We start from the raw sequence: 26650 nt of genomic DNA on the forward strand, positions 1-26650 counted from the left end.
CTCGAGCTCAAATCCTGCTAAAATTGTCTTCAAACTGGTACAAGAACTGCAGAGTAGCAGATCTCCTTCTCCTAGCATCTCCTCTGTGCAGCAATGTGAGGACCTTGCTACGTTCTTTGTAGAGAAAGTACAAAGAATATACAGATCTTTCCCTCAACACTCCCCGAATCCGACCAACCCCACCAATCCCACTACCAATAGCACCATCATGACATACATCCCAGAAATCTCATATGATGACCTCACCAAACTATGTAGGAAAGTTAAATCGGGTTCCCCTGCAGACCCCATGAGGCCTACCCAATTTATGGAATCACTCGATTTTTTTCTGCCTTCTCTGGCCTCCATACTGAATCTCTCCTTCTCCTTCAGCTAGTGTCCCGACAGCCTGGAAACAAGCATGGGTTTCACCTATCATCAAGAAACCCACCCTAGACCCTTCCAAACTGGAAAATTTCCGACCAATCTCCCTGCTCCCATGGCTGTCCAAACTTGCAGAGGCCCATGCAAACAACGTCCTGTCCCAACATATGGACCAAAACAACATCCTGGGCCCATCCCAAAATGGGTTCAGACCGGGCCACAGCACGGAGTCTGCCCTCCTGGCTACGCCTGAACATCTCCGGACGATTCTCGATGCCGGTCAGAGTGCTGTGCTGATTCTTCTTGACTTCAGCGCAGCCTTTGACACGGTATCTCATAACATCCTACTCAATCGTCTGGAGACAGTAGGGGTCTCCGGTCTTGCCCTGAAATGGTTCTGTTTCTTCCTGAAGGACAGATCCTTCCGGGTGTCAGCTCCCCCATTTTTATCAAAGCCCCATCCCATTGGACAGGGAGTTCCGCAGGGCTCTGCACTGAGCCCATCCCTTTTTAATCTTTACGTGCAGCCACATGCAGTAGTGGCTAAAGAGTGGGACCTAACGCTGGTGTCGTACGCTGACGACACGCAGCTGGCCATCACTCTCTCGGAAGGCCCTTCCTACTCGGCCTCAAGATTCAGGGATGGTCTTGCTGCAGTAGCCCAATGGATGACGGACAACTGCCTGCAGCTTAATGCGGGCAAGACGGAGGTGCTGCTCCTCGGTAAGAACACCAGACACTGGAATGAGCACTGGTGGCCCTCGTCACTAGGCACCATTCCACCTCCCAAATCCCTGGTCAAAATTCTAGGAGTCTGGATGGACTACTCACTCGGCTATCAGACCCACACCAAAAAAGTGTCTGCTACTTGTGTCGGCCCGCTGAGGAGTCTCAGCCCCATACTTGGCTTTTTTGATGCTATGGTCCGTCAACTCATTATCCAAGCCACAATCCTCTCCCGCTTGGACTACGCCAATGTTCTTCTCCTTGGTGCCAACAAAGGAGAGAGAGCACGACTGCAACGCGTGCAGAACTCTGCGGCAAGAGCCTTAGTTGGCATTCCCCGCAGATGCTCGGCCAGAGCCACTATTCGTAAATTGCACTGGTTACCTATCGACTCCAGAATCCAGTTCAAATCCCTCATTATGACCTTCAAAATCCTTAAACTCGGAAGCCCAAAACTGTTACGACCTCTCCTTACTCCTTATGTACCTCGGCGCGACTTGCGCTCCTCGGGCCAGTACCTACTGAGCGTACCCCGCACAAAGCTCTGCCGCATTGGCGGCCGCTCCTTCAGGGTCCTGGGAGCCAAGCTTTGGAACGCTCTGCTGTTAAACATCCGTTCTTTGGAAAACCTGTCCACCTTCCGAAAGGCCATTAAGACTCACCTGTTCCCCTCTCTCTAGGCCACCTTTATCCCCTCCCCTCTCTTCTCATTCTCAGGTCAGGGTCTGTGGTTCTTTAGCGCCGGGACGCCTCTTTGCTGGGGCAGCTGTTTGCGCTTTACCAAACAATAACACAACATGACCATTCTCCTAATCAAATGATATCCCACTTTATTCAGTTCTGGCTAGCTGCCAGACCATAAATACCTTAAAAAAACTGTAAGGCACCAATCTAGTGATTACGGATATCCACAGGGAAACACTTTCAATAGGTCTCCCACTTTTGCAAGAAGGTTCACTGTTTCTGCCATATAATAAGCCTAGTCACCACCAAAGCGTTGTGTATAGATAAATAGAAAATATACTCGAGAGGCCACACCATTTTACCTTAAAACACTTTGCAAGTTTGTCAATATGTTAGGTATATTCCAAGATTCCGAAAAGTTTCTTCTGGTATAGTATAGTAGTATAGTATAAACCATTTTGTAACGCGCTCTGTTACTGGGGAGTATCCTGGCGCGGGGAGGAAACAAAAAGGCAGGAAGCAAAACAACGAGGGACCCTCCTAGACTGCACTCTTGAATAAGTGAGTTTTCAGATGTTTTTTGAAAGCAGCCACAGTCGGCGTGGAGCGCAGATGGAGAGGGAGTGCATTCCAGGCCCGAGCCACCACCACAGATAGCGACTGACCACCAAGTCTGGCACGTTTAAAACGGGGAAGGGACAGTTTACACAAAGTGGCAGATCTCAGGGTACGTGCCGGGGTGTACTTTGTGAATCTCTTTCTCAGGTACAAGGGGCCTTGGTCATGAATTGCACGAAACGCCAACACCAAGGATTTAAACAAAATGCGTTGTGCTACAGGAAGCCAATGAAGCGAGCGCAGCTCAACGCGAACGCTCTTCCATCTGGGGATGTTAAATAGTAGACGTACTGCCGCATTCTGAATAATTTGGAGGCGTTTGACCAGGTATGCCGGGATGCCACTGAACAGAGCATATAACACTATAATAGGTGACTCTCCTTAAGGTAATACAATAAATATTCCAAATTAACCATCCCGCAAGCTCTTGTTTCAAACAGTTATTTACACTGGGATAGAGTAAAGAGCATCTCTATACATTCAAGCTTTCCAGCCTCTGCGTTGTTGTGAGTGCGCTACCTACTGGCTCATTGGGTCAGTTAACCAGCAGTCACGTTAGTCCACCACTCTTGTGGAAGGCGCAGCTTCCAACCCCTCCTAGTCTGCGCGTTTACCATCACGGACATCCAGTGGGTGGTAGGATTCATCATCACCTGCCTCACTGGCAGTCCATATCCTCAGACAGTTGGGTTTTACAGATCATCCAAAGGGGCTACTCTTTCCCATTGGAGACTACCCCTTCCTCCATGCCATTCACTTATGACATGCTGACTGAGGACCACCTATCCCTTCTACGCAAGGAAGTGACTTCTTTCCTGGCCAAAAGATCCATGAAGAGTGCTCATTCCAGAAGTGGGTCGTGGTTGCTAATCCTGCCAAATTCTGGTGCCCAGAAAGAATGGAGGCCTTCGTCCTATCCTCGACCTGCTCTCTCTCAACTTCTTCCTCAAGAAGGATAAGTTGAAGATGCTCAGTCTTGTTCAGGTCCGGTCTGCTCTGGAGCCAGGAGACTGGATGGTAGAGTTGGACTTGCACATCGCATATTACCACAATCCCATGCTGCCTGCCCATAGGTGTTACCTGCGGTTCACAGTAGGTCACAAGCACTTTAAGTTCACTGTACTCCCCCTCGGGATTACCAGCGCCCCTCTGTTGTTCACCAAGGTGATGGCAGTGGTTGCAGGTCATCTGCGGAGATCAAGGGCACCAGTCTTCACCTATCTCGTCTACTGGCTGTTGATGGCTGCCTTGCCCTAGTCTGTTGTCTCCCACCTCCAGACTATGGCAGACCTCCTGCATTCGTTGGGGTTCACTATCAATGTGCCAAAGTCACACCTAACTCGCTTTTAGACGCTCTTTCATCAAAGCTGTTCTGGACACATTGCAGTTTCATCTCTATCCTCCCGATAGGGCTTATGGCCTCCTGCCTGTTGACATACGTGGGCTCTGCAGTGGGACCTGAAGTTCCAGTGAACAAAGTATCAGGGTAATCTCCCCGCCATGGTTCAGATCTAAGAGGGAACTGCGAAAGATCAGCAGTAGTGGTTAACAAAATGCAATTGGGTGAGAGGCTGACCCCTCTCCCTTCCCCAAGCAGATATAACAGTTGTGCCGGATACATCAATCTGAGATATGCAGCAATCTGGGAGATGTGGAGATCAGAGGCCTTTGGTTTCCGTCTGAATCCAAACTCCACATAAACCTTTTGGAGCTCTGAGCAAACCAGCTGGCATTAAAAGCCTTTCTGCCCTCCAACATGGGAAGGCTAGTGCAGGTGTTCACAGACAACACCTCTGCCATGTGATACTACAACAAACAGGGCGGGGTGGGGTCATGGACCCTTTGTCAAGAGGCCCCGCATCTCTAGACATAGCTGGAAAGTCAGGGCATTTTCCCTGGTGGTTCAACACTCTGAATGCCAGAGCGGACAAACTCAGCCAAAGATGCCTGGCAGATCACGAATGACATCTCCACCCGTAGGTGGGTAAAGGTCTTGTTCAGCAGTGGAGAGAGCCTTGGTAAGATCTCTTCGCCACCACCAAGAACACACAATGTCTGCAGTTGTGCTTGCTGGAGATTCCAAGGCAGCTCTCGCTTGGAGACATTTTTTGTCTCAAGTGGAGCTCAGACCTCTTGTACCCCTTTCCGCCCATGCCACTCCTGCCCAGAGTTCTCAAGAAATCGGGGACAACTAGGCCCAATCATCCTTGTGGTTTCAATCCTGGCACAGTGAATCTGGTATCTCGAGCTGTTGAGCATGGCCATTGGTCCTCTGTTCAGGCTACCCCTTCAAGAAGATCTTCTGTTGCAGCAGTAAGGGAAGGTTCTCCATCTGAACCTGTCAGCACTCCGTCTTCTTGCGTGAACATTGAGTGTTGACAGTTGACAGTTTTTGACCTTCCTCCTGAAGTCTGTGACATTATCTTGGCAGCCAGGCGTCCCTCCATCAAAACAAATCAATCTACTTTCTGTCCCCCTTTCTAAGGTTCTCCTTTTCATACTTGTTCTTGCCCAGCAGGGCTCTGCTCTGGGCAAGCTGAAGGATTATCTCTCCACTATTTCAGCTTTTCTATAGTTGCCTGATCAGCCACCCCTCTTCAAATCCCCTATTCTACATTACTTTCTGAAAGGTTTACAGTATTTGTTCCCACCTTCTCCTTTCAAAGTATGACCTTAACCTTGTCCTCACTTTCCTTATGTGTGCTCCCTTTAAGCCCCTGCATAATTGTCCACTCAGGCTCCTTACCATCAAACGTTTCTTCTCGTGGCAATAACATCTGCCTAGAGGGTCATTGAGCTTCAAGCATTTTCACAAAGCCTCCTGAACATCTATCCAGACAAACTGGGGATTCGTCCAGGAGCTTACTTTCTCCCAAAAGTAGTCACTCATTTTCATGTAGGCCAATCCATCACTCTGCCTACTTTTTACATTCTGCAGCATCCCTCCAAGGAAGAGGAGCGCTCTTCACTGCCTGGACCAAAAAAGAGCTTTGTTGTTCTAAACTGACCACACACACGAGTTCTGGTTGGACGATCAACTCTTCATGGGGTATGTCAGAGGGAAGAAAGGACAGCCTCAACTAAAGAGGACCATCTTACGATGTATCGTGCATTGTATCAAAATCTGCTTTGCATTGGCTAAGAAGCAACCCCTGAGGGTTTATGTGCTCATTCCACCAGAGCTAAAGCTGTAACTACTGTGTTAGAAAGAAGAGTTCCGGTCCTGAATATCTGCCAGACCGCAACCTGGGCTTCCCTGCACATGTTTTCCAAGCACTACTCCCTGGACAGTCAGGTCCGTTGGGATGGTTATTTTATCTGCAGACACACCTCCGGGAGGTATTGCTTGAGTATCTATTCTAAAGTAAGGAATCTGCATCTAGAAGTCTCTATCAGATGAACAAGTTACTTACTTTCAGTAATACCTCATCTGGTAGAGACTCTGTCTAGCCCCAGATTCCTTATTGATCCTCCCTTCTCTGCTAACAAATTTCTAGGGACAGTGCCAACCCTTTTCAAGACCCTAGTATTCCACACCAGTGGTCAGTGTTCTTTGTTGCTTCTAGTTTGGAAACTCATGAAAAGTCACTGTCAGCACGCTTGTGTTGAACTTGTATAGGCACCACACACCTCACTTCTGGCTCAGACGACGGCACCACACTGAGCTTAACAATACCACTTATCGGCACACGGATACTGCTTAAGAAAAATTTACAGGTAAAGTGTGACACCTGGGGATGATTGTAAGGTAATGAATCTGCAGCTAGAGTCTCTAACAGAAAAAGAGTTTACGAAGGTAAGTAACTTTTTCGTTTCCTTTAGGTACTGTCTGTAAACATTTCCATATGCACACCAGATGTGAGATATCCTCTATATTCTTCAATTAATTTAATCTCCCTCACGACTATCTTCAAAAAAGCCCTTCCAGATATAAAGTTGATTCTCTGTAGTGTCAATTGGAGTTTCTATTTCCTGACCTGACTAAGCTTACTTTGTAGCATTGTAACTGGACAAAATAATTGTCAGCTTTATTCTCTGCTTTGAAATGTAGAGCACTTGAAAACCATTTGTAGTTGCCTACCCAAATAAGTGTTATTTTTTCGATTCAGCACAGATCACAAGCATCTTAATTTCATGGTATTACAGTAGTTGTTTTCCGCAATTTGTAGTTAAATATATTTTTGGATATATGCCACACTATTAAGATTGTAATTGGAAAAATACATGATTTGGTATAGATTGAAAATCCATTATATAGTAAACGTGCATGGATTTCAGACCTCAGAAGTACATCTCATACAGTATACACTTGTTCATTTTTGGCAACCATTTTTTGTATTTATTATCACAGCATTCCTCTGTTCATGTTGATTTAGAGAGTAACTCCACTACCGCCATGTAAAACAAATTTCTTAAGGCGTCCTGCCATGAATAAATATAATTGTTGAGAATTTGAAACAACCACTGAGATCTACCCTGGTGAAGAATTTTAGAAGGAGAGTGTTCCCGTTAATTTGCAGTTTTTATAGTGGAACAATCCCTTTGGAACTAACAGAGCAGCTGCCTTCTGCCGGTAAATTACCAATGCACCACACTTTGCAAGCTGGATATTTGTAGACGGTCACAATCCACTAAGAGCGAAGGCAAGTGTTCTGGGTTAAGAGCAACCAGTTATCCTTTTCTCTTTCTGTTTCGTGGTGGCCTTCAGAGTAAAGAGGGATACTCAACGAGGAGGGAAAGGATGATGGGAAGTGGTTCATACACACTAGTAATGTGTTTTGTTAAAGACAGGTTGTTGATGCTTTCTTCCTGTGGTGTTATTGAGGTTTTAGCATTTAAATGTTTAGAGTTTTGGCAAACAAATGCGAAGTTAGGCCCAACCCTCCTCGCCATCAAAAGTTACACGAAAGAGTAGGGCGGCTCATCCTTGTTCCTGTGCAGCTTCTCATGGCTCTGACGTCAAACTTCTTTATTGGGGGAACACTAGTATTAGGTTAGAAACATAGTTGCAGAATGCAAAAGCCAATGTGGACCTTTACCTTGTGCAGTTTTGTTTCTTAAGAAATGCTCCAGTACTTCTCTACAGCTTTATCCTAGCATTTATTTCCGCTTCCTGCCTGGAAAACTAATTTCTACACTGCAGAACCTACCCAGCTCTGCCCATTGCTGCCCAAGGACTGCCTCAGTAGATTGATTGATGAGGTTATATATGTCGAGTTAAAAAGTGTCAGCTGTTTGTACATCATTGGTCAGCCCTGTAGGAGAGTAGGGTCTGCAATCCTATGATCACCCCAGATTTGTGCTTTTTGCTTCACTGGTTTACGACTTCCCTGGCTGTGGGCCTGCTAATCAGACCCACAGCCTAGCTGTTCTCTCACTAAATTGACATGTGTACCTTAGGTGCATATACCAATTGGTACTGGGCCACCTTATCAGACCCTGTAACTCAGGGCATAGGTGCACCCAGGGCCTACCAGGGGCTGCAGCATGTATTATGCCACCCCTGGCTGGCCATCTAAATCTGACACAACTGGCTGCACGACAGCTGGGGCAAGGTGGTGTAATCACCCATTGCTTTAGATATAGTATACCTATATCTAACCCTAAAATGGACACATATATTCCTATCAGTCTCTCCTATGGCAGGCCTTGACAATCCTGAAGGCAGAGTGCTTGGAATTATGTGAGATGGTGCTCTGGCATGAGCTGAGCCCGTCTGCAGCTTGCGGAACCAAGTCCTAATAGCTGTTCCATGATAACGCGTACCATATACTCTTAAGTGCATTATAATCCTCGCGGTTATATGCCAACTCTGGTATCGCTTTATCAAAACATGTCGAGTAAGGTGTCATACGAATTGGAATGCTAACCCCTCGCCAATTCTGGCGACGGGGTTAGCATTCCACCCTTCTGGAGGGACACGACATGTATGTAACTGTGAACCCCGGTTAAAGTTAACTCAAGCCTCAGCATCACAAAATGGATGCTGCCACCACAGACACAAGTCTGACCTCCTGCTGCTGGGAGTCCTTCCAGCGCGGGAGGCTTGGACACAGGGTTTCCTGTCAGGGGCGGTGCTAGCACCATCCCAGACAGGGTTTTGTGTATCCTGGGTAGGCAGGGCTTTAGAGGAAGGTGACTGCAAGTGGCACCCCGGTGCTCACTATGCATAGGCCGGCTAGAACCAGTTCCAGGGGCACACCAGCCCCTGAGCTGGGGAAAGTCCGGCATGGGAGAGGGGTGTAACCACCCCCCTTCCTGGTCCCACCCATGGGCAGGACCTAGTCGCGTGCCAGCCCCTTTTCCTAGTATAAAGATAGGAGCGGGCCCCCTTCCAAATTAGATCATCTTTGAATCCTGAAACTACTTTCTACGAAAGGAACTCAAGACTTCTTCTCAAGATTTCTCCCTTGTGACTAAGGAGTAGTCACCCTGCACCCGCAGGCACCATCTAAGAACACTGCGGTTTGCTGCACGTCCTTCCTCCGGAATCCGACCGACCAGCACGACGAGACCCGGCTTCCCTGGCATCTCTGACCTCTACCTACATCATCAGCCCAGCTGAGATCCGTGGGTGTGACGTGACCTCGAGGGACCGGACATCTTCAGAACTGCACGACGCTTATCCAGCACGACCGCCGAGGGATCCTCAAGTGAGTGCTTTGGGGTTCGAGAAGCCCTAACCCTGAGCAGCTCCAGAACCGAAGTCCAGCCCCCCAGCATCCACCAGATCTGCGTGGGGCCCTTCTGCTCTTTGCTGCTCACCACGTTGTCCGGCTACTTGCCTGCTGGCTTGTGGCCCTCTTGACGACGCACCACGACGACAACACCGCTGGTCTGGTTGCTCCAGACTGGCCCTTGCTCCCCTCCAACAGAGGAGCACCCCGGACCTTCCTGGTCCACTCCAGACGCCATTTTAAGTCCACCGCGTGGGCTTGCATTTGCCAAGACTTGTTGCCTCAATCCTGGGTCCAGCGACGTCGACAGCAGATACCTTCGTGGGACAGCTCGCACCTCCATCCTGGTCGCCGACAACGCCTCCTGGTCCGTGAGACTGCAGAGCCCAGCGTCGCCCACTCACCTGGTCGAGGTGACTCCATCCGGTGCCATCCTGGTGCCCATCTAATCACTGGCTAGTAATCCAGAACTTGGTCCCCTCTGCTTACAGGTATCCTCCATCACCGATCCAGGCTTGGATCCCTCCGAATCTCTTCACTGGTCGCCTGCCAGCAACTTCTTCTTTCAGGCTCCATAGACTGCAACGAGGATTCCCGACGTCTTTTCAGGCCTATGCAGCCCCTTCCCCTGGGCTAGGTAACCTGAGCATGTCGGTGCTCCAGCATAGCTTAACTATCCAAAGGTCCAGATCCTTTTTCGTTTCAGCTCTACCTAGTCGGATTCGTCCGATAACACTAACTTTACGAAATCTAGCATCCATAGACTTGTCCCGCATCCCGCGTGAGAGTGCACACTCTGCCTCCGATCTCCCTAGGCCTCCTGCTAGTAATCTGAAGGTTCAGTAGTCCAGGCCTAGAGATCCTAAAGTCTAATAGAGTAGTACTTACCTGCTAGTAATTTCGCATTCCACTTTTAGAGTATATGGTTTTTCGTGCCCCTCGGGCATTTGTGTAAATTGTGCAACTTTGAGTATTTTCATAAGAGTTTTGTATTGTGCTTAGCACCCTGTCCTCATAAAGAGTCCAGGGTTGTTGTGTTATAAATAAATATCCTTTTATTTTCATAACAACTTGTGTGGTGTCCTTTCACTTGGTGTTCAAGGGGTATATGTGATGGTATAACAGCTGGCTTAACACGCCCTCTAGAGTCTAGCCTAAAGACTGCTCTTGTCCATGCTACTAGGATAGCTGGTCTACGGTTGACTTACAACCAATCATCAATAAGGGTTGTTTGGACTGATACATAGTGATCACTAGAATAGTGAGCACTGCATATCAGGCCACTTCTCACAAGCCCAACATAGACATATAAACCCGTTGGTGCCACTTGGAGGACAATTAGACATGCCCAGGTACCATGGTTATTTATTCGCTGTTTTAAATACATTATATAAATTCAAAGTTGACATTGTTGTGACATTCATGAGCAGAGTTAAAAGCCTTCTAAAAAGAATTCTACCATAGACAAACTGTAAGATATGTACGTAATTTCTTTGTAGAACGTCGCTCTTCTATTTCACGAATCTTGTCACATTAAACGTAACCATATATTTTAATATTTCCAATTTGTCTGAATTTGTTGTTAATCCTTTTTTGTTTCAGCTGTATGATAAAATAAACACAAAGTCTTCTCCTCAAATCCGAAATCCACCAAGTGATGCTGTACAGAGAGCCAAAGAGGTAATACTTCCCCGAGCTGCTCCACCTTTCTGCCTGTGTCTTTCTGATAGCACAGCTTAACTCCCATTTTTCCTAAGTGTGCCCAAGTATCCGCTGATGTTGAAAGTTACTCGAGGCACCTCGGTAGCTATGGGGTTGCTTTCTTGTATTCTGCTGCCTTTGCAAGGTATCAATAGCTCAGACTTTTACGTGACCTCTAACTTGGTGTTCACCATTAATAAAAAGTACCTGTCGAACGTGCTAATTTCACTATATATATTTACCATGTCCACCAACAGTTACTTATGTTTGCTAGTGTGCAATACCAAATTGCTGTGATAGTGGACTGCTTTTGCTTCATGTGTGGTCTTTTTTTTAACTCTTCGCCGAACATTTTAAAAGCATCCTGGTGACCACAGCACTGTCAAATTCCAAATCTGTCCTCTACCTCCACCATGAGTGCACCCAGTAATGCATGCGTTCCCAGCTGGGAGTAAAACCAGAGCTTAGGTTAGTCAATGTTGATAATTCCTCTAATTTGCTAAGTGTTCACAGTCTAAGCACACAACATCGGCCCATACAAGCATAAATAAGCTTTGTCACAGCATCTCTCCAAGTAGGTGTAAATAAACTCTTTCGTGACTTTGGATGTTTACATGCCCCAATACCACCAAGTTGTCCTCAGTGACACCTTGACCATCCTAATCTTGGTCTTCTATCTTTGGCCAGTAGCAAAGCAACTAAGCAATTTTCAAATCGCTTCAGCATATACCAGGACACATGTTTCTACTGTATAATTCAGCTGCAGTTTAGAAATTGCACGTCTCTCCAACTCACCTTCTAACCGTGCCAGTCCTGCAACATGCACTGTAGATGCTTGTTGCTGAATGGGAGCGGACCCACCTGTCATACACTGTTATGTATATTATGTGTAATTTTAAACATGTAAGGTACCCTCTATGCAAATACTTAATGAATTATTTTTTATTTGGCGTGAGCAAAGACCAGCTTAAAGGGCAGTGATCGACCGAAGGTCTGTCTGCCATTTGATTCTCTGCTTTCATTATTACTCTTACCTGGACACATTTGCAATATTTTGTGTAATATGGATATTTACTAGGGATGGGCGTAATTCCGTGTACCATAATCACGCAGAATTACCCAAAAAGTCTGCAAGATTACATGAAATTACGCAAGAAGAGTAAATTCAGCATTTAGTACAATTTTGTTAGTGCAAAAATGCCCTCTCTCGTCCAAAATGGACACAAGGATGCATTTTACGGTAAGCAATAGCACTAAATGCTACAGAACTGGAATAGCGAGTGTGAGCAGGCACTCGCTAAATGTGGACTTAGAATATGATTTCCCCCCAACGTACTCCTGTAATTTATCACGAATCTCTTAGCGCAAATTGTACCCTGATGTCTATAATAAACGTCAGAATGCATTTTGCACTTAGAAATAGCACTAAATGCAACAGAACATGAATAGCTGCTGCTTGTGCTTGCTAAATGGGCTCTAGTGGTGGGATTTATTTCCCCTAACTTATTCTTAACTACGCGAGCGGGCACGATGACATAATTATTGGTAATTATGCGTCAGAGTAACACAGAATTACTAAAATTACTCCGGCGCAATTGAAATTCTGCCCAGGCCTGATATTTGCCACCTACCTTTGTACAGGCAATAACAGAATAGAAGTGTGTAAACCAGCGGTATATTGAGGATCCTTGAAATTAAGGAATTTAAAACAGTATGCAATTAGATGTAGTGGTTTGTATATCTTAGAGGCAAGCTTTCATTCACAGACCAGGGAATCTAATGAAATACATTTGTCCTGAAAACAAATAACGTAAACATTTAAAAATTCCAGTTCCACTCAGGCCCCTGTTCACTCTGTATGTATGTGTACATATTAACTCAAACCTAACTTGGAAACAGTGGTACTTTGTAAAGCAGGCAAGAGCCTGAGATTTGAGACAAGATTACTTTCAACGGTAAATGCTCTGGCCGATACGGAAAACTTGAAACTGCCATGCCCAAGCTTATGTTTAGCTGTCTTCGTTGGGTAGCAAGCATTAATGGTAAAGGTGGGAAATTAAGCACCTCAGAGAAGAGCCTGGAACCGGAGTATATGAAGATCAGACTTCTCCAATGCACCCACTTCATGCTGTCCTAATAAGAGTGGTGTATGCATATTTAAACCTGACCAGGATATTTTGTAATTGTTGGGCCCAGTATTAGACAGTTTGAATGCCCCCCCCCCCCTCTCTAACTCATTAGTCCATAATGGCAAAAACACTCTAGGCAGTGTCTCGACCCAAGCAAATTCTTGAATCATATTTCCAGTGGGTTGAAAAAGATGTGCATGTGCGTGAGATAAGATATGTGGTAGTTTAGTGAAGCACTGTAACATTAATGGAGAGTTTATTCCATTTAGCAACCTTGATTGGGAGAGTTGTTGATATCTCAGTAGTTTACATTGCAGAAACATAACTGCGCTTATTATGATGATGATTGACATCCACAAACCGGCAAATCTCCAACAGCCCTGGTGGGTTCTGTTTTGAGCTCATCTTATTCCCCGTTTACAGCTAATCAGAAGACTTGGCATTGTTTGCTTAACGTCAAGCATCTAATTGAACCTAACGATTGACATTCAAAACAAGTACGAAAGATTCCATAGGCTTTTTAACAATTACAGTTAGAGCATGCGCCTATGTCTGGATTTCTAAATAACGTATGTTCTGGTGTTTGCAAGGAGGAATGTATCATTCGCTAAGAGTGTGTACCCGGTGTGCTAGTGGGATCTTCTGTTTCGGAGTCGGTATGTCCCCACTCCTCCTCTCCCGTTCCATCCCGGAGCGCCTGTACTAGTGACTCCCATGCTGTTGCCCTTTCCAGCGCCTTTTCGTCTGCAGTGCGTCTGGCTAGTTGATACCGCAGGGTGCTTTCGCTCGTCGCCCATTTCAGACATTCATTATACCACCGCTGATATGTGGGCCCTCTCCTGGATTTCCAGTTCCTAGTGATTTCTCGCTTTGCTAGTATCAAACCCATGTCTATAAACTTACTTGTCGTCTTATTCTTGGGTGTGTGAGGAAACCAGTGCAGTATTCCTACCGCTTTAGTGTATTGCAATTCCCTGTCCATAGCGTTATTCAATCCCTCCCCCCGATCTCCTGCCAGTAGTCCCTCAGTTGGGGGCAATCCCACAGCATGTGTCCCAAATCTGCCTCTACAGTATTGCATCTAGGGCAAGCCGCTTGCTCAACTCCAAAGTATGTCCTTAGTTTCCCTGGGGTGAGGTACGCCCTATGGAGGATGTAGAAGTGTATCAACTGGAATCTGGCGTTTCTCGTGCTCTTTCTCGCTCGCCGTAGTAATTGTGCCCAGGTGGTGTCGGGGATCTCCATCTGGAGATCCAGTTCCCATTTAGCTTTCAAGGCGGTGAGTGGTTGCAGGGTCTCTCGCAGCATCCGGGAATAAAGGCAGGTCACTGCCTTGTAAGTACCGGCTACCATCATTGTGTACTGACAGGCCATAGAAGTGGTGGGTTCCTGCAACCCCTCCCCCCAGTGCTCCTGCATGGCTCCGGTCACAGCAGCATGCATCAGGTAGTCCCCTCTAGGCAAATCGAATCGTTCCTGCAGGGTTTGGAATGGGAGTAATACCCCGTCCTCATATAGGTCGCCCAGCACCTGTAAACCTGCATCTTCCCAACCCTGCAGTCTCGACCAGACTCCGCCGTGAGGGAGTGCCGTCACCATCCCCAGCGGGATCTCCGGTGCGTACATTCGTCGAACCCCCGCCCTACGGCGTGCACGATTCCAGCAGAGTCTAAACGTCTGCTCCTCCATGGAGAGGTCTCTGACGAGGAGACTTTGATGAAGGGTAATGTACGCAAGTACATGTCGTGGGGTGCCCTCGTCTCTGCCCGGTTCCGGACCCCCGTAAACCCTCGCTATCTCTTGTGTGAAGGTCTGTAATTGAGCCGCCAGGTAGTAGCACTCAAAGTCAGGCTCTGCCATGCCCCCTTCAGCCTTGGGCCACAGTAAGGTGTCAAGCGCTATCCTGCGTCTACCTGCACCCCATAGAAATGCTATCACCAGTGATCTTAACCGTCGGAAGATGGACCTCAGTATCCACACCGGTAATGTGCGGAAGTAGTAGAGCAGCCGCGGAAGCGCTATCATCTTTAGTAGAGAGACACGGCCCGTCACCGAAAGCAGAAGAGTGGCCCAAAAGGCCATGCTTCCCTTCAATGCATTAATGCAGCGGACCACATTGCCATCCATCATGTCTGCTGCTGAGTGGTATATATATACACCTAAATACTGTAAACAGCTAGGCTCCCACTTGAGTGTCCGGAGGTTGGTAGGTTGTGCCTCCCCTCTTCGCAGCGGAAATAGACAGGATTTGGTCCAGTTAATCTTCAGGCCCGACAATCTCCTGAAAATTCCGAGGAGCCGCTTTGCTCCCTCCAATTCCTCTTCCGCATTCGCTAAAAACAACAAAAGGTCGTCCCCGTACAACGAGATGGCTTGTGGCCTACCTCTATAAACGAGGCCCTTGTAGTATCTCCCCGCCCGGGCCTCCGCCGCAAAGGGTTCCATCGCCAATGCAAACAGGAGAGATAGCGAACACCCCTGTCTGGTTCCACGGCCCACCTGATATTGACTCGGGATGTGAGAGCCTATCCGGACTCGCGCCGTGTACAACACCTTGGTCCAACCGATATAGTTATCACCCAGCCCGAAATGCTGCTTCACCCTGTAGAGATACCCCCACTCCAGGCTGTCAAACGCTTTCTCAATATCGATAGAGAACACCAGGGGCACAGGCGCTTCCGATAGTTGGTCCTCGAGTAGTCGTGTCAACCGACGGATGTTGTTGGTAGTATTCCGCGTGGGAATGAAACCTGATTGGTCTTTGTGTATCAGCTCCTTCATATGGCTCAGCAGCCTGTTGGCCAATATTTTGCTCAGGATTTTATAATCTGTCGTCAACATGGACAACGGGCGATATGAGGATAGGTTACTGCTCTCCCTTCCAGGCTTCAACAGCGGGATCATTAGGGCTTCACGCATGGATTGGGGCAGTCTCCCTCTCGACTTTGCTTCGTTATATACCGCTTGTAATTGCGGAACTAGGAATTCCAGGTATCTACTATAAAACTCTATCGGTAGACCATCTAATCCCGGGGTTTTGTTCCGAGCCATCTGTTTTACTGCACTCCCTATTTCCCCTAGTGTGATGTTTCTGCCCAATTAATCTGCTTGTTCTTGTTCCAGCCTTGGCAACTGCAGCCCTTCTAGAAAGGCATCAATTTCAGCTTCTTGGCCCTCCGACCCGCTCTCGTACAATCCTTCATAGTATGCTCTGAATCTATCCAGGATTTTTGGTTGGGTATGGTAGACAGTACCCCCCTCCTCCTTAATACACTGATCGGGTGGCTGCGCCTTGTCGGATTAGCAAGCCAGGCAAGCATTGTCTACGCCTTGTCGCCCGCCGCATGCGCCTTAGTCAAGTTGATCTTGTGTTCAAAACTCCGCAATCGTTCCAATTCCACCGCTACTGCTTCCTTGGCTTTGCTAACTGCCTCCTGAAGCTCGGGATGATTAGGGCGCTCTTGTTCTATTTTCCGCAACTATTTTTCGGCTCGATCAAGGTCATCCAAGAGCGTCTTGCGGATGCCCGCAGACGCCCCCATGCAATGACCCCTCACCACCACCTTGAAGGCATCCCACTCCGTTGCCCTGGGGGACGTGGTACCACTGTTTTCCTCAAAATACCGAGTCTTGTGTCTCCGCGCCATGGTGTGTAGGCCCGCACGTTCCAGGTCACACATTTCAAAGCGCCAGCACTAGCCATTGCCCCCTGCATTCTCGAACATGGTGATAACAGTCTTCGTCCAGGCGCTTATGTTGGCACATCTCTGGTCCCCCTCCCTCTCCCAACAACTATTCCCCAAACCTCGCCTCGAGCCCCCCAAACTGCTCTCTGCATCCCCCCCCCCTCCTCCCCCCCCAGAACAGGACCTATCTTAACCAAAGTAGTTCCCATCCAAACTGTTATCAACTAGGTGAACCTCCCCAATCACCCACTCTATATTCCGCAGTCTCCACTGCGGTGACCTTAGGGGCCAGTAGGGCGCGGCTCGATTCCGAGGGTGTTTGTGACACTATAACATTCCCGCCTCCCCCACCCCACAATCCCCCCATGAACACTCACGAGTCTCCATAGTTCTGCCAGTTAGCCTTTGGCATCTACGGGCATGGCCCCCCATGTTCAATGTGCGATGCCTCTTCTCAGAGTCACCTGCCTCAGGCTGCTACAATTTCTTCCGATGTTTGTGGTGTTACGATTGGCCCTCTAGCTCCACCAAGTTCCGAGAGGTCCGTTTCTGACCCTGTTGCCTGTTCCTCAGAGTCTGAGCCCTTACCGGACTGGCTGCGCACTGTTCCCGATAGATCCACCACCGCTTGAAGGGCTGCCTTCCTCTCTTCCTCCGTTTGCGACGCCGTTGGTTTCCCAGTCCTTTGCCGGCGCTTCCGGAGGCGCTGCGATTTCCTGGTCGGTTGTTTCCGTTGTTCCTCCTCAGCCCTGAACCGAGCTCCATCCGTTCCGGCCTTATAGGTATCCCACCACTCCCAGGCATCCGCCGATGTAGGGAAGAAGAGTGTCTTGTCGTCCACCACAATTCTGAGCTTGGCTGGGAAGAGGAGTGAATACTTGATGCCCTCCGCACGTAGCTTCCGTTTAAGAAGCTAGCCCGAAGTTTCTGTGTCTCAAACGTAAAGTCCGGGAACAGTGTCACCCTGTTATTGTCCACCTGGAAGGGGCCTGCCTCCCTGGCTCTTTGCAACAGCCAGTCCCTATCCTTATAATGCAAAAGTTTGATCACCACAGGACGGGGTGGCAGGCCAGGGGCAGGTGGTCTGGCCGGGACTCTGTGCGCCCGCTCCAGCGAAAAGAAGGGGGAGAGCCCCTCTGGCGCCACTTCAGTTTGCAGCCAGTTATCAAGGTAACCCACCATGTCGTCGCCCTCCGTTTTCTCCGGAAGGCCCACCAGGCGGACGTTGTTGCGCCTGCTACGATTTTCAGCATCCTCCGCCCGTCGTTCCTGCGCCTGTATTCGGTCCAGAGCATCACCCAACGGACCTTCCATAGTTTTATGCGCCGGGACAATCTCTTGTAGGGTTACCTCTGTGCTCTTGACCTTGTCCTTTAGCTTATCATGATCTGCTCGCAGGAGCCCCAAGCCTGTCGCCACCTGGGCAATGTCCTGCTGCAAGGCTTCCTTCGTGACTGAGATAGCTTCCAGAATGCGGTCCTGCATTTGTTGTAGGTCCGTGTGACCTTGATCTGCCCCATCCATCGGTTCAGAGCTCGCAGCCCTATCCCCTTTCCCCTTCGTCTTCCCCATCTTAGATTGTTCTTTAGACAATGAGATTTCTCCAGGGATCTGAAGACGACAGGTGGGGGGTCCCCCGTTAGGCCAGGGCAAAAGGTAGGTCCCACTTTCAATAGCAACTAGCGGCTCGATCAGCCGTGGGCCTCGAGCGTCGGTCGCCTCCTAATGTCGCCTCTCCCGCTCGGCACCTTCTCGACTCAATGCCCAGTTCTCAATCGGCCTCTCTATGCGCCAGTGCCGGCTGTTCCGGGTAGTCGTCCAGGACGATACAGGCTCCCCTCCAGTCGCCTCAAGGTCTGCGCCTCTTCAGGGAGTAGAGGATTCTCCAGCCCAGTCCAGCACGTCGGCGGGTAGGTCTCCAGCAAGCGTCGAAGCTTCGAGTTGGGTAGGGTCTTCCTCTCTTGGTTCGGGATTTTACTCACGAGGTCCGGCTTCCCAATCGGTTTTACCACCTTCAGGGTCTCATGGTCCACTGCTCGGAAGCTCCCCTTCTCAAGCCGCGAGTCTATACCATCTAACGATCGCACTCAGGGCCGCTCCTATGGTCTTTGGGTCTGCTCCCAGGCCCAGTGTGGTGTAGCGGAAACACCGGGCCTCCACCAACCCTCAGACAAGGCCTTGCACGTGCTCGGTTCAGATACAGCATCCAGGCTAACGCGACCCTCGCAGGTTAATGCTTGGGGAGCAGGTCATCCCAGGTCCAGGGTTCGTGTGCTCGACGTCCCCTATTTAAACTTGGGCTGCGTTCCAGATTCAGGGCTCGGTGCAGACTGCTCCCCTGGGCAATCAGGGGGCTAACCCACCCCCCTCCAGCAGAAGCAGTGTCGCTGGGGTCCCCGCAGCCCCACTTTATTCGCTAGGTCCTCAGCTTTTGCTTCTCGGAGTTGCCGCCATCTTAGGTGCGCCCTGGGCGTTTGTCGCCGACTCCCCAAAGCGGAGAGTGGGATGTCGTGTGTGATCCCCCTCAATTATGGGCTCTCAGCGTCTTCTCCAGCGACGTCTCCGAGTTTGTTGGTTCTCTCAAGGTGAAGATCGTCGAGCCTCCTTTGTCTGCGACATCGCCGGGTCAGGTCTCAAACCGCCATCTTGGATCGAAGTGTTTCGTTCCGTGGGCACATCTCAAAGTCTGTTTAGCGGCAGATAGCTGCGAACACAGGGTTCCGTCGCCCCACCGATGCTTTCAGCCACTAGAGCGATCGTTTTCCGTCGGAATTCGTGCAGTTTAACAGGATTTTAGCCGGGATCGGGCGCAGAGCTCCGGGCTCACGCTGCCTAACTCCTCGGCATCCAAGCCACGCTCCCTTTTTGTACTCCATAATAGAACCAACTAAGTTCTGGCCCACAACAGGATTAGCAAGAGGCTAAGAAATGATTGTTCAATATCTCATCCATAGTTCATTTTGCAAACTGAAGTATTCAAAGTAAATTGGGAACCTTTTATTGATGGCTGTCAACATCAAAAGCCTATTTTTGGTTTCATTTATTATTTCCCAGATGTCAGAGGGGTAGTCTGTGGTGTTTATCCCCATCCAAATAGTGTGGTTTCTAACTAGTTGTAGTCCTATTTTCTAAGAGTTTCCCTTACTTGTATACTTGCCTTTCTGATGGATACATATGCCTGTGGATTCCTCGCCTTATGAATATCCCCTGCGCCAGCATTCCGCAGAATTTTTTTCCTAGCTCTCTACTCTGACAACGTCGGCTCCGCTTGCGACTCCGCATGACGTCACAGGAGACATAAGAGAGCCTCGTCAGCGTGATGACGTCAGTTCCCTATTTTCCGCGCTGTCGAAGCGTAACGTTTGTCTAGTACTCTCCATATTTGTGGAGTTACTTTGTTGTTTCTTCTACTTTTACTGTTGCTATAAGGGATGTCGTCTTCGAGAAAGTCTGATTTTAAACTCTGTAGGGAATGTGGGGGGTCACATGTCCATCACCCACCCCATGAAGATTGTTTATGGTGCTTATCTTCGGATCAAGATGTAGAGGACTCTTCCTGTTGCAGGAAAATTAATCCTAAAGCACTTAAAGAACGGGAAGCCAAATTGTTTCTGGCCAAGGCGAAGAAAGGAGATAGAGGGAGAAAACGAGATAAGTTGAAGTCGTCGACTTCACATACATCAAAGTCGAGGAAACATGAGAAAAAAAGATGGCATGGATCTCGGCGCCGATTGTCGAAGGGTAAGGCTTCAAGATATTCTTCGCCTGCTCCTTGAAGTAGTAGTAAGGACTTAGCATCTCCTTCTCTTCGTGTGACTGCGGAGATGTCTCCTTCACCTAGAAGCACTCCGGCGCAGTCTCCGGCGCCGAGGAATTCTCCAGGTTCAGACGCTGAGTCGGTTCAGGAAGTTCCACCTTGTCCTGTGCCTGAGATTGCACCGGTGGACTCTGCAGTGGATCCGAATGTTCCGACGCTGGACCCTCCACAGTTCCCGGCTTCAGGTGCGGATCCGTCAAATTTTTTAAATGCTATGTGCGAGGTATTTTCAAGGGCGGCTTTCCCATTCGGAGCACCTTCTGGTCCCGTGGGTCCGCTGGCATTCAACTTAGGTGTGCCTCAACACTATACCCAGGCACCCTTCATGCCGAGGGCGCAGTCATAGCAATTTCTGGCGCCGAGAGTTTGACGCTGTTGATGGAATCCTCGGCGCTCTCTGGTGAGCCTTCCTCTCTGCCTCGTGTGGATCTCGTGCCTCCTTCGAAGTCATCTTCAAAGCCGGCTCCGGCGCATTCGGCGCCGCGTTTGACGCCACCAGCGCCGTGTCCACGGATTCGTTCACGGAGAGAAGCTCAGAAGCTTTTAGAAGATGAGCAGTACCGTAGAGCGGAGGTTAGAAGAAGGCTAGTTGGAAGAGTCTACGGATGAATTTGAAGGAATTCAGAAGGCAAGCGGTTTGGATACCTCTCCAGAGTGGGAACTCTCTTCTACAAGGGCTTCACCACCTCAGGAGATTGCTCACTACCATTTGGTAATAAGGAATGCTGCAGAGCTTTTGGATTTGCAGTTACCTACTGCTGAATATAAGCCAAATCTATTGACAGAGATCTTGCATGCACCATCCTCCACAGTTGAGCCTCTGTTACCCTTTAATGAAGCTTTGTTGGATCCTATCCTCTAGCTTTGGCTTAAACTACTCTCTTTGCCTGCTGTTTCTAAGGCTGTGGCTAGAAGGTATAGGACTGCACCAGGGAATCCAGGGTTTCTCACTTCCCATACATCTTCAGAGAATTTGGTTGTGCAGGCATCTTGCTCCAAGCAATCTTCAGGTGCTTTTCCACAGGCCCCAGTTGATAGAGACTCGAAGAAGATGGACCAGTCAGCTAAAAAGGTTTTCTCCTCTGCTAGCATGGCTCTGAAGTCGACCTATGTCACTTGTTTACTAGGACGTTACTTGCATGCTTTTATGGACTCAGCAAAGCAATTGCCCCCCAAGTTACCTGATGAGGAAAGGGGAAACTTTATGGAGGTTCTGTTAGACGCACAGGCTGCGTTTAGACAAGTTATTCAATCCAGTCTCGATATGGCTGACTCAGTAGAAAGAATTGTGGGCTCCTCCATAGCTACAAGAAGGCAAGCTTGGCTTCGTTCTTCTGGATTTTCCCCTGATGTCCAGGCTACTCTTGTTGATTTACCCTTTGATGGGTAGAAACTTTTTAGGGCAAAAGCAGATTTGGCCTTGCAGAGGTTTAAGGATAGCAGAGCCACTGCAAATTCCATGGCATTGCAGACCCAGTTAAGAGGTTTTGGCTTCAAGAGATATTGAGGCTTTGGAGGGTCTTCCTTTTACAACTTCCATCACCCTCAACAGCAGCAGCATCAAAATCCACTCTATAAATCTTATTAAGGAAGATCTGGAGGTTGCCAACGTAGTTCAGCCCGTAATCTCTCCTCCTCATCTGCCTCCCCTGCTCCCTCTGATACCACAGGAAAGCAGCCCTAGATCCCCCATCCTGGAACATGTGGGTCCTGTAGGGGGTTGGCTGTCTCACTTTCTGCAAGGTTGGAAATCAGTCATGACAGACCTTTGGGTTTTAAACCTTGTGGAGAACAGGTACACCCTTCCCTTTCCGGAATTTCCTCCACCCTACCCTCCTTGCCAAGGTTATTGTTCAGAGGACCATTTGCTGCTTCTGCAGAAGGAGGTTCTTGCATTACTTCAAAAAGGTGCGAAAGAGGTGGTTCCAGAGCAGGAAAGGGGTCAGGGATGCATTTCCTGATCCCCAAAAAGGACGGCAGCTTGCGTCCGATCCTGGACCTCAGGATCTTGAATTTTTGCCTGAAGCAGGAGAAATTCAAGATGCTGACCCTTGCGCAGGTTCTTCTAGTGCTGCTGGAATAGGACTGGATGGTGTTGATAGACTTACAGGATGCGTATTTTCACATTCCCATTCTGAAGTCACACAGGAAGTATCTCCGTTTTACGGTTGGGTCGCAGCACTACCAGTTTGCGATTCTCCTGTTTGGTCTTACTACTCCACCTCGAGTCACAAAGGTGGTAGCAGTTGTGGCAGCTCATCTCAGAAGGTCGGGGATTCCTGTTTTCCCCTATCTGGACGATTGGTTGCTCAAGGCGGAGTCGCTAGAGATGGTGCTTCATCATCTGCGGGAGACAACTCAATTGTTGTTCGACTTGGGCTTTTCAATCAATGTGCCCAAATCTCACCTGGTGTACTCTCAGCGCAACCTGTTCATAGGTGCGGTACTGGACACTACTGTGTGTCGAACATTTCCTCCTCCACAAAGAATTCTCGACATTCAGGAGATGATCCCTTTATTCCACGATGGAGTGGTTGTTCAAGTTCTGAAGGTCCTTTGCCTGCTCGGTCTGTTCGCTTCCTGCATTCTGTTGGTCAACCATGCAACCTGGCACATGAGTGCGCTCCAGTGGTGTCTCCGCAGGCAGTGGTATCTCCGCAACTGAGATCTCAGGGAGTCAGTCAGGATCTCCAGGGAAGCTGCAGCGGATCTGTCTTGGTGGAGCGTGGAGGGCAATCTGTCTCAAAGAAAGCCATTTCATACCCCTCCATCGGTGGCCACAGTGATAACGGATGCCTCTACCCTAGGGTGGGGTGCTCATCTGGGGGATCTGGAGATCAAGGGTCTTTGGTCTCCAGAGGAAAGGTTGCTTCACATCAACCTTCTGGAATTGCAGGCAATACCTTTGGAGCGCAAGGCCTTTCTCCCTTACCTTCATGGTCAGTCGGTTCAAGTCCTGATGGACAACACTACCGTGATGTAGTATGTAAAAAAATAGGGTGGAGTAGGGTGGTACAATCTCTGCCGAGAGGCGTTGTGGCTATGGACCTGGGCTCAAGACCAGCGGATTTGCTTGATGGCAAATCATCTGGCCGGGTGCTGAAAGTGCGTACGGACAGTCTGTCAGCAGTTCTCCACCGACCACGAGTGGAGGCTTCATCCAGAGGTAGTTCGACACATCTTCCGGACGTGGGGGGACTCCTCGAGTGGACCTGTTTGCCACTTTCGAGAACGCGCACTGCCTGTAATTCTGCAGTCTCCAGTTTTCGAGGCCAGGAGCGTTGGGGTACACTTTTCAGATGAGTTGGAGCTCATAACTCCTTTACGCGTTTCCTCCCATACCCATGATTCCTCGGTTTCTGAGGAAGATTCGCCGAGACTGGGCCCAAGTTATATTGATCACCCTGGATGGGCCAAGAAGGGTGTGGTACACAGACCTTCTTCACCTCTCGTCGCACCCTCCGCTGCAGACCTCCTCTCGCAGGGGCAGGTTCTACACCCCCACCTCCAGAGCCTGCACCTTTATGCCTGGAGATTGAACGGGGCAACCTGAGTTCCTTCTCTCTCACGCATGACGTGGTGGATGTTATTTTATCGGCCAGGCGACACTCCACCAAGTCCATTTACTCCTACAGATGGTCAAGATTCGTTAAATGGTGTGGAGAGAGATCCATTGACCCTTTAAAGGCCCCCTTATCGAATGTTCTTAAGTTTGCTCTTTGTTTGGCTCAACAGGGTTTTGCTGTGGCCACGGTTAAGGGCTACTTGTCGGCCTTATCGGCTTTTCTGTGTCTACCTGATCAGCCCTCTTTATATAAGTCTCCTATTATTTTTAGATTTATCAAAGGACTTACCAATAGGTTTCCACCTACTCCCTTTGTTATACCCCAATGGGATCTTAATCTTGTTTTGACTTTCTTGATGGGTTCCCTGTTAGAACCCCTTCATAGCTGAACTTTGAGACTTTTGTCTTTTAAAACAGTCTTTCTGGTAGCAATGACCTCAGCAAGGAGGGTGAGTGAGCTTCAAGCGCTTAGTTCGAAACCTCAGTTTTTGACCATACATGCTGAAAGGATGGTCCTCAAGACCAGGGCTGCTTTTCTGCCTAAGGTAGTTACTCCCTTCCATCTGGGGCAGTCCATAACTCTCCCTGTGTTTAATCCTCCCCCTCACCCTTCCAAGGAGGAGGAGAGACTTCACCCCCTTGGACCCTAAAAGAGCAGTGAGCTTTTATTTGGACAAAACAAAGGACTTTCGTTTGGACGATCAGCTCTTTGTGGGCTATGTTGGACACTCAAAAGGCAAAGCTGTGCACATGCTCACTCTATCTAGGTGGATCATCTTGTGCATCAAGATCTGCTACGCCCTTGCTGGTAAGGATCCACCTGAGGGTGTAAGAGCTCATTCTGCTAGGGCTAAGACTTCCCCCTCTTCTTTAGCCAGAGGTGTTCCTGTGCTGGACATTTGTAAGGCAGCGACTTGGGCCTCCCTCCACACTTTCGCAAAGCATTACTGCTTAGATTCCGAAGTGAGAAGGGAGGGCCATGTTGCGCGCTCTGTCTTGCAGGACTTTTTAATATAAGAAAGGTGGACACCCTCCTCCAGGACTGGGACTGCTGTGGGAATCTATTCATAAGGTGAGGAATTCACAGGCAGATGTATTCATCAGAAGAACAAGTTACTTACCTTCGGTAATGCTTTTAATGGTGGATACAGTATCTGCCTGTGGATTCCTCACTGACCCACCCTCCTCCCCGTTGTCCACCTTTGTATACCTTAAAGGTTGCCTTATTTGGCTTGTTGTTTTATATTGTATCTTCTTTCAACCTGGTACATTTATAGGAAGTGCTGATGTTCTTTAGCTTTCCTTTTTGATTTTATACTGTGTATATTGGTTCAAATGTTGTGTAGTGTGCATACTATGGGTTTGTTGTCGGTCCACCTGTTTTGCCTCGAAGGCACAGAAAAAATGGGTGGAACGGACGTCATCACTTCGACGAGGCTCTCTTATGACTCCTGTGACGTCATGCGGAGTCGCGAGCAGAGCCAACGTCCTCATCGACGTAGAGAGCTAGGGAAAAAATTCAGCTGAATGCTGGCGCTGGGGATATTCATAAGGTGAGGAATCCACAGGCAAATACTGTATCCCTAATAAAAGAGAGAGGGACCCCAAAACCAAAGGGATAGGGTACCGAAATTGACGCTAGTCAGACAAAAATTCCCTTTGGGCGAAATAGCAACAGTACATAAGTACTCACAAGCATACAAACAACAATTTACATCGAAGCAATGTAGATAAACACGATACAACCTCCCTGTGTGAAAACACTCTCAAAACATTTCAAATTATAAAAACAGTTTATTAAAAAAACATCACATTAGATAAAAACAGAAATTTGGGAAACATATAAGGACGGTGTAATAATCGATAAAAACAACAACATTCAGTAAAAAGGAGTGTGCAAGAAAATAAGGATAGAAACCATTCATAGAAAGACAACAAATTTGGTTTCCCCTTTCGTATATATTCCTAGATTCACTCCTTAGGCGTCGACGCGTTTCGGCGGTGTAAGCATATTAATCCGCCTTCATCAGGACAGTGAACAATATAGTTTCCCAAATAGATTCTGCAATTATAATAAAACCAATTTTAGGTTTACCAAGTTCATGACATTTGGTAATCAGAAAATCACAATCTTTAAACAACTCTAATGTAATTAAATCATTGTACCGACATATTTACATTGCTTCTAAGACATACTACATACATACAACAACTTATCAGACTACATAACTTACATAGTTAGATAACAGCAACTCAATAATTCCAATTCCTCTACAGCAACCCCCGAATTTATTAATATATGCATATTCAGGCTTGATATAGAATTCAGGAACTTTTGGCCTTCTTTGTGATTACCATATTCACAAATTTTATAGTAGAAAAGGTGGCGCAAGATAAAGAGCATTGGTACATCACCTACCTCAGACGTATGAAAGGTATGGCCTATATTGCATGGGGTGTTCCGCCTCCTATGCGTCAAAACCAAGGAATTCGTCCAGCGAATTCTTTTAAATATGCGTTCAAATACGCATTAAGGAACCTATCAATAAAAAGATAGTTTACAGGATAATGTTAAGTAGCCAACACAAAGCCCAAAGTGCATAAAGCAGAGCGCAAATGGCGAGACAGGATAATGCATACAATTGTCATAGACCTATGTGACTTCTGGAATACAGCCTTGAAAT

General features: G+C 48.2%; 1 protein-coding gene across 10 annotated transcripts in view; it reads left to right on the forward strand.

Moving 5' to 3' along the window:
* CASK (calcium/calmodulin dependent serine protein kinase) overlaps positions 1-26650 on the forward strand; it is a 1261401-nt gene that overhangs the window by 789624 nt on the left and 445127 nt on the right. For all 10 annotated transcript variants that reach the window (XM_086934112.1, XM_086934115.1, XM_086934119.1 and 7 more), the window contains one exon: positions 10671-10748. In XM_086934112.1, the coding sequence (XP_086790238.1) occupies positions 10671-10748 (78 nt within the window). The remainder of the gene's footprint in view (positions 1-10670; positions 10749-26650) is intronic.

Source organism: Lissotriton vulgaris, chromosome 8, assembly GCF_964263255.1.
Source record: "Lissotriton vulgaris chromosome 8, aLisVul1.2, whole genome shotgun sequence".
Classification (NCBI taxonomy): domain Eukaryota; kingdom Metazoa; phylum Chordata; class Amphibia; order Caudata; family Salamandridae; genus Lissotriton; species Lissotriton vulgaris.